This window comes from Rhineura floridana, chromosome 12, assembly GCF_030035675.1.
Source record: "Rhineura floridana isolate rRhiFlo1 chromosome 12, rRhiFlo1.hap2, whole genome shotgun sequence".
Classification (NCBI taxonomy): domain Eukaryota; kingdom Metazoa; phylum Chordata; class Lepidosauria; order Squamata; family Rhineuridae; genus Rhineura; species Rhineura floridana.
In genome coordinates, this window is record NC_084491.1 from 24,920,390 (window position 1) to 24,929,257 (window position 8,868).

General features: G+C 46.1%; 1 protein-coding gene across 1 annotated transcript; it reads left to right on the forward strand.

Moving 5' to 3' along the window:
- The first annotated feature begins 358 nt into the window (after positions 1-358).
- Positions 359-8,453, forward strand: PGAM2 (phosphoglycerate mutase 2). Its single transcript, XM_061592509.1, has 3 exons — positions 359-860; positions 3,787-3,967; positions 8,237-8,453. The coding sequence occupies exons 1-3, from the start codon at positions 447-449 to the stop codon at positions 8,404-8,406; spliced, it is 765 nt and encodes a 254-aa protein (XP_061448493.1). The 5' UTR covers positions 359-446; the 3' UTR covers positions 8,407-8,453.
- The last annotated feature ends 415 nt before the right edge of the window (positions 8,454-8,868 follow it).

Consider the following 8,868-nt stretch of genomic DNA (forward strand, 5'->3'; position numbering starts at 1 on the left):
GCCCAGAGGGTAAGTGGCAGTTTGCAAATGGGAGGCTGCTTTCCGTCTACTGCTCCGAAATGTGTCTGTGGAGTTGAGATTCTCCTTTCCAATTTTCCTCCTCTCCTCCCTCCTTCCTCCCCCAGCAACAGGCGCTCAGAGAAAAGGTCACAGTCCTGCCAAGTTATTCCTGGCCTAGACAGGCGGGAGAAGCCTCCTTGTTACTATTTTTAGCCAGTAGGCCCTAGCCAGAATGGAACATGGGCACTCTGGATCATCGTGAATGGCTGCCTGCAGTTGTCAGTCTGCTCCGAAGGGGGAACTGATTGGCCAGGAGGGTTGAAGTGTGTGTGTGAGAGAGCGGTATAAATGATGTGAACATAGCCATTCTGACTGTGGGTGGCTCCAGGCAGGGTTTGGGCTTGACTTGCTGAGTGAGGTGTACGGCCTTCCTTTCTACCAGAACAATGCCAACCCACCGGCTCGTCATTGTGCGGCATGGTGAGAGCACCTGGAACCAGGAGAACCGTTTTTGTGGCTGGTTTGATGCTGAACTGAGCGAGAAGGGGAAGGAGGAAGCTAAGCGGGGAGCCCAGGCTGTCAAGGATGCGGGCTACGAGTTCGATATCTGCTATACCTCGGTGCTGAAGAGAGCCATCCGTACCCTCTGGTACATTATGGATGGCATTGACCAGATGTGGCTGCCCGTGGTACGCACCTGGCGCCTGAATGAGCGCCACTATGGGGGCCTGACGGGCCTCAACAAGGCAGAGACAGCAGCCAAGCATGGGGAAGAGCAGGTCAAGATCTGGAGGCGCTCCTACGACATCCCACCACCCCCCATGGATGATAAGCACCCTTACTATCAAGTCATCAGCAAGGTCAGTGCTGGTATCACCTTGAACGGGAAATAGTTACCTGGGCATGGAACTTTGGATAGATAGGGTGGTGTAGTGGTTGGAGTGTTGGGCCAGGACTGGGGAAACCCAGCTTCAAATCCCCCCTCAGCCATGAAACTCACTGGGTGATCTCGGGTCAGTCACACTGTCTCTGTCAGCCTAACCTACCTCACAGGGTTTATTTATTATTTATTATTTTATTTGTTACATTTCTACCCCGACTTTCTTTTCATGATAGAAACCCAAGGCGGCTTACATATGGTTCCCAGGTGGTCTCCCATCCAGGCACTGACCAGACCTGACCCTGCTTAGCTTTGCTTAGCTTTATGGGCCTTCAGACCATAGCCTGGGACCAACAGCTGGGTTGCTGTGAGGATAAAATGGGGGAAGGAGTGGGAGCCCTCCATGCTTCCCTGAGCTCCTTGCAGGGAAAGGGAATATAAATGTGACAACAAGATGGAGAGGAACAGTTCTGCCAGTCGCATGGTTGTTGATAGGCCAAACCCTGTAAGGATACTTTGAGTGTTGCCAAGGAGGGTTTTCAAGTGCAGAGAGCCCCTTCCACTCCATTTTAAAAGCCATGGTGACATGGGGCCTAAATGGACGTGGAGTGCTGTGTTGGAATCCCGGGACAGTGCAAAGTATAGCAGAAGAGAGAAAGTATGGATCAAAGGAGTGTGTATTTGGATTTTGCAGAGTAATGAAGGCAGAGCCCAGTGGCCCTCCGGCTGTTAGTGGACTACAACTCTGACCAGCAACCACACTGGCTGGGACTGATGGGAATTGGAGTCCAACTGCATCTGGCAGGCCACAGGTTCCCCACACTTGCCACAGCAGGCTAGTTTTGGGCCAGTTTTTTTAATTGCCTGTTGCAATACGAAATAATTGCCTTGCCTTTTACTCAACATGAGAAATGGTATGTATAAGTCCTTGCTGGTGACCAGTGGGATGGAGTTATGTGGGAAAAAGGCCTGAGCTGTTGGCCCTCAAGGCATGGGAGGAAATCATCTGGTTGGTGAGATGTCTCCTGTGGTTCTGCAGCCAAGATGCTGTATGGCTGGGGTGCTTTGCCAGAAGCATCAAGGTACAGGGTTTGGCTTCTGCAAGAATAGGCCCACTTGCAGAATGTATCTGGTTAAAAAAGCTGGAAGAGCCTGAGGATCTTCCTACTTGCTGTACAGAGTGTACAAAAGCTTCTTCAAGGAGTGAACAAGAGGCCTGTCTGTGTTGCTCCCCTATTTCAGTCCTATGTGCCCCCATCAGTGCAAAGCAAGTTTGGTTCATGTGGTGAAAGACCCATTGGCTTGCAGTTCCTTTCCTGCTCGCTACACACACTCTCTCTCACACAGACAGTTTGCTGCTTTCACTTAAAAGTTGTATTATATTTCATATATGAAGCTGCCTTCTACCAAGTAAGGGTGCTAGTCTGTGCAGCCCAGTACTGTCTACTCTGATTAGTAACATCTCTCCATGGTCTCAGCCTAAAGATCTTTCCCACCTTGCTACAGAAGATGGAATCATAGAGTTGGAGAGGTTCTCCTAGGTTATCACCACCACCCCTGTTCCATATAGGAAAGCCAGAACTACAGCATCCCCCAACAAATGGAGGTGCAGCTTCTGCTTGAAAACTTCTAGCAAGAAGTGCCCATCTGCCCTCTAGGTAACTGGTGTCATTGTTGGAACTGCTCTTACCATTAAAAGGTTTCTCTTAATGTTCAACTGAAATCTACCCTCCTGTAACTTCATCTCATTCAATGTAGTCCTGGCCTCTGAGGCACCAAAGAACCTTGGGCCAGTCACTGCCTCTCAGCTTCATGAAAACCCTATTCGTAGGATCGTCATAAGTCGGAATCAACTTGAAGGCAGTACATTTACATTTTTATGCAGTATGTCTTGTGTACAAAGCATGTGCTCTCCCACTGGACAATGGTTACATACATGTCTTTCCCCCCAAAAAACTAGGGAACTGTAAATTTTTTAAGGGTGCTGGGAATAGTAGCTCTGTGAGGGGTGAACTACACTTCCCAGGATTCCTTTGTGGAAACAATGTGCTTTAAATGTATGGTATGGATGTGATTTATGACTCCATCCCCTTTTACTTTAATTTTACAGGCCACTATTTTCTAAATGTCATTTACCTTACCAAGATATGTGGAAATCACCAGTGGTGAACTGAAAGTCTACTAGGGCTTGCCTTATATAGCAATTTCCACCCTGCATCATTTTATTCGCTCTCTTCCAGAGGTTCTGCTAACTTTGTAACTGTTAGGGTCTCATTCCCAAACATGGCTTATCCATTTTTCACTCATGAAGGCTTATAAACCTCCTGGTGGTGAGGAATCTTGTATCACAGATCTCTGTGGTCTTTATTTTTAACTGGTGTGAAGGTGTACTTTGATAACTGGGAACTATATAGTGGTCCTCCTAAAAGATTACAGTGTGACACCTGTAACAACTTAAAGAGAGAGCCTTTCACAAGGCAATCAAGCCCTATCTCATCCTTTCCCAGATTTTTGAGCATCTGAAGTATAATTAACCACATGGTCAAAGACTACAGGCCACCAACTCCCTATGTGGTTAAAGATACAAGATAATACACTTTTAAATGGCTTCCTTGTAGCTTCTGGTCATCTGTCTCCAAAATGAGAGCTAACTGTGGAGATGTGTTAATAGCTGGTGGAACAGAAGAAACCATCTTCCTTCTAACGATAGTGGAATCAGACCCGTGGATTGTCCCATAAAGTTAGGCTGACATGTTTATGCTTACCTTTTAGTCCTCTTCCTGCCCCTGCAATTAGTACTGTCAGTCCCATTGGCCACCTAAAAGATTCTGAGGTTGGGCCAAAACTCTTAAGCCCCACCCCCTCCAGTCCAGGCTTTACCATTGTCTTCTTTTTGCACCATCCAGGAACGGCGCTATGCTGGTTTGAAGCCAGGGGAGCTGCCTAGTTGTGAGAGCCTTAAGGACACCATTGCCCGTGCCCTGCCCTTCTGGAACGATGAGATTGCACCTCAGATCAAAACTGGCAAGAGGGTGCTTATTGCTGCCCATGGCAACAGCCTTCGGGGGATTGTCAAGCACTTGGAAGGTAAGGGGCCGACTTGCATCACTTGCTAATCCATCTTGCACATATTTGTTCTTGTTTTCCCATCTCACCTCTTTCATAGCTCGCATATGAGGCACTGTTGCACAGTTCAGGACAAAAAGCCACCTCCATTCATTTGGTTTCTGGCTATTGCATTAAGGATTCCATAACTGAATACTGCAAGAGATTGACATGGTGTACACAATTCAGCTTCTTTAAAATCTCTGTCTTTTTTTTTTAAATCAAGTGTTTAAGAACATAAGAAGAATCTGCTGGATCAGGCTAATGGCCCATTTAGTCCAGCATCCTGTTCTCACAGTGGCCAACCAGATGCTATGGAAAGCCAGAAAGCAGAATCTGAATACAACCTTCTTGTGGTTTCCAGCAACTGGTATTCAGAAACATGCTGCCTCCATCTATGGAGGCAGAACATAGCCAGCATGGCTAGTAGCCACTGATACCCTTATCTTCCATGTATTTGTCTAACCATCATTTAAAGCCGTCCAAGTTGGTGGCCATCACTGCCTCCTGTGGGAATGAATTCCAGAGTTTAACTATATGCTGTGTGAATAGACTTGTAAGTGGGGAATGCATCCAAAATCTCAGAGGCCAGGGAAGGTTCTGAGCAGGGGGCCAGGGCTTCAGTAATCTGCGAAGCTCTTTTACCCCACCCCCCTTACCATGGCTGACCAGAAGCAGAATAAACTATGCAAAAATTGGCCGATCTTTGCAGATATACATGACTTACACAGCTCTTGCTGTCACAGAATTGAGAACGTGTGAGAATAGGATGCTGGACTATATGGGCCACTGGCCTGATCCATCAGGCTCTTCTTATGTTCTTAGAAGTTGGGTTAGCCTGGTGTTGATTTTTTTTTATTATGTAACCCTTCCCTGGAGGCTGTGGTTTGGGCTTGAGCACAAAGCTCATTCACTGTAAGGAAGCAGGATCTTCTGTGAAGATGCTAGAAACATAGGAAGCTGCTTTAGATGGAGTCAGACAATAGGTCCGTCTAACTCAGTATTGTGGATACTGAGTGGCAGTGGCTCTCCAGGATTTCAGAAGGGTTTCCCCATCTTTACCTGGAGAAGAATTGGGGATACTGTGCATGCAAAGCATGTGGTCTACCACTGAGCTTCAACCCCTTCCCCTGCTGTAGTGCAGTATTACACCTCTGGTCCCATCAGTGTTCTGTTCATTCAGCTTCACATGTTGATTTAGCAGGGATGCTTGTGGAGTGTCTGTGAGGCCAGGATACCAGAAAAGACATCTGGGCTTTGGCCATCATGAAGAACTATATCACTTACTGGTGACCTTTAGCTGGGCAGAGTGCCAGATCCATGGCTTTCCAGCTATGCACTGTATATCCTTCCCACTTGAATCTGCATGTCTTTGGCCTGCCCCCATGGAAAACCCCAAACAGTCTGCAGGAAGCATTGCTGAATAGCATGGGGGCATCTTTGTCAGCCCAATTTCATTGACTGGGAAGTGGTGGTTCTACACACATGTATTCAGGAGCAGTGAACCTGAAGTGCTCTTGACCAACCCTGAATCCTCCGCAGCTGATAAAAGAGCCGAGTGCTCTGCAGCCTGCAGGCTGCTGAAGGTTGCTATTTCCAGTCTGGAGTCGCATTACAAGACTTGACGTTGGTGGAGGTCTTGTTCCTAGGTTTCCTACTGCCATCTCAGTCCCAGACCCTGCTGGTAGCCTTTCTGCTCACCACCACTGCCCTGATATTCTGTTTCCCTGACCTCTGTGAATGCGCCCTGTCCCAAAAGATCATGCGCATTCCAAAAAGGCTTCTTGCAGTGCTGGAGGAAGAGAGGACAGCATATATCATAGCATCCAGCAACCTTCCAGAGTTACTTCTGCTGGTAGCTGCTTAGACTGCCTCTTGGGGTCTATATTTTAGCAGTGTGCCATTTGTGTTGGCAGCACAGAGACAGCGTGTTACTTGCTGTGAAAAAAACACATGTGGTTCATTTTAAGCATTGTATCGAACACTTCTCACTAGACAGATCAATATTTATGAAGAATATTTATTTTTAAAACTCATTTTAAGCAACAGGGGTTAATATCTTCTAGTCTGGTAGCTGTTTTAGATTCTTGAAGCAAAGATTAAAAAAATCTTGTGGCACATAATTAACTTATTGGTCCGGTTTGCATGCAAAACCATGACCTAGCACAATGGTAATAAACCTCAAGTTTCTATGCTCCCCCTCCCTCTCCTTCTCTTGCATTCTGTGAGGAGGACACTGGAAACGTACATTTCTAGGTTTAAACTAGCTGTAGTTTGTAATTATATCCAACCAGGTCAAACTGTAATTCATTTAAACCATAGTTTAAACCAACTGTAGTTCCTGGTTCTGATGTAATGACAAACTGCAATTAGTTTAAACCAGGTTGCAGGTGGTTCCAGTCTCTTCCTCCTGACATGCACTCCCTATTTCAACATTTGGTTGCGGGTCCCACTTGATGCCTTCTAAACACAGTAGCTTAAGAGGACCATCATGAAAAGTAAGGGGACCACCTCCCACTCATCCACCCCACAAGCACTTATAGTATCTGCGTCAACCATGAACATTTCTTATGTACAGCTTTTCAGATTGTGTTTTAGCCACTGCAGAGTTCTGCCCTAGAACCTGTTGGGGCTCATCTCTGGAATGTGTGAAGCCATGACTTGCATTCTGAACATGTTCAGAATGCAATTTTTCTGCCACTGAAGGGCTATGACCAGTCCCATGACATCTGGGATTCTGGCTTTCTGAAAACAATATTCAGAAATTAACCACTATCTTTGCTTGGACTTAAGTAGCAGATATTTCCATTGCTATGAGTTAGGGTGTGGGGTCAGCATGCAGTACTCCTGGTCTACACATGCAACAGAATAAGATGGTAGAAAAGTCTGTACCACTTCAGAGTGCAAATAAGACAGGTGTGATTTTAAATGTTCCCTTATTTTAAAACAAATGCAAAACCTCCCTGCATGTAGAAAACTAGGACTGTAGGAAACAGTATGGGCTAAAACATTTATTCCTGCTGTGATAGTTTTTGTTTGTTTTTTAAAATGAGGGAACATTAAGAAATATGCTCCCTCACTATAGAGTCTAGAGTGTCTGAAACTGGGACTCACAACAGTCAAGCTCTGACACCTTAGTTCTTGTGCCACCAGTGTTTTGATTTTATGGCAGCCCTGGTAGACTGAACCTTGAATTTCAAGGGTGCCATCTAAACCAGAGTTCTTCAGCCTTGGGTCTCCAGATGTTGTTGAACTATAACCCCCATCATTTCTAGCCAGCTTAGCCAAAGGCCAGGGATGATGGGAGATGTAGAACCCAAGGTTGAAGATGGCTTATCTAGGCTGAAGAACCAATCTGCGTGAACATGATCCTGACATCTGACCTCCAAGGGCCTATCCTGCTTTACCAGGCCCTATAAAGCTTTGGCCCACAGAGCAACTATGAGGACACTGCATAAGGTCCCCTTTCTTTTGCTGATTGCTATCTGGGAACTTGACTCTGCCTTCTTTTGACTACCTCTTTAGCTCCCCTGATCATCCCTCGCCATTGGCCATGCTTTCTGGGGCTGATGGGAGTTGGAATCCAACAACATTTGAAGGGCCACAGGTCCTCCATCCTTTCTCTAGATAGACCTTAACTGCCTGTTTTGGACAACTTGCCTCCTTATAACCATTGCTGAGGCCTTACTCATAGTGTGAAGGGGCACAATCTGTTCCATCCCCTCAAGATTCCACCACTTTACTTTGCTGCACAATCTGCAGGCCTTAGATTGTGTGCTTTGATTTGGGGTGGGACAGAGAACTGCTGTGTAAAGGATCTACTTTTAGGGAAGGATTTGGGGGAGGGTTGAGTGTCACTTCAAAAATAAAACGTGCGAGGGTTGGAGTGTTTTCTGAACATTATACTTTTTAACCCTGGAAAGCCAAATCATGTATATAGTTGTGGTGATGCAGAAGGAAAACATTCAGTGTGTATCCAGAGATTTTTTTTAATGTTTTAGGGCTGAGCTCCTTAACTGCAAATAGGTTTTGGATTGAAGCCCTGTCCGCTTTTGGTCCCTTCCAACTCTTATAGTGCTATTGCTTCCAGTCAGATATTCTCTTGCATGAGGTGGGTGAATGGACGTTGGTATATGTGGTTATGATAGGTAGGCTGCAGGACACTGTCTCTGATGATTGCAGTACTTTGAGAATGCGCACAGGGGGTGCTATTGTGGGGCTCTCTCTGACTTGCTCCACTTCACCACACAGGTATGTCTGATGCAGCAATTATGGAGCTCAACCTCCCAACTGGGATTCCCATCGTGTATGAATTGGATGACAACCTGAAACCTACAAAGCCTATGCAGTTCCTGGGTGATGAAGAGACCGTGCGGAAGGCCATGGAGGCTGTGGCAGCCCAGGGCAAAGTAAAAAAGTGAGGGGAAGAGGGAAGAGGCATTGGTGAAATAAACATTTGAAAACCCCACATGTGTCAGTGAGATCTGTTGGTCTGAGAGCTCTGCCCAGCAAGAGCAGAGGGAGGAACCAATTGATTTTGGAAATGGGTCCTTATTGTTTGATAGTCATTCTGTTCATTAGGGTTGCTTCCACAATAGCATCCGCGGCTGCTGCTGAGGTGTTGTTTTCCCACAATGAGCTGGAAGCAAAATGAAAACTGAGGTTCCACAGAAGCACTTAATATAGTGCTTATATTATCCAGCAATTCCCATTCTTCATGGCCCAGATCCTCCTGTCATGTGTACTCATAAGTAAGTCCCTTTTGACAAAGGTGCCCTGAAGCGTTTAACAAAAAGCATACTGTATCTAGGTCCTGCCTCTTCTTCGTCTTTGTCCTTATTAATAAGTGATTAGCTTAATTAGCTTTTGTTCCTGTGAATTAG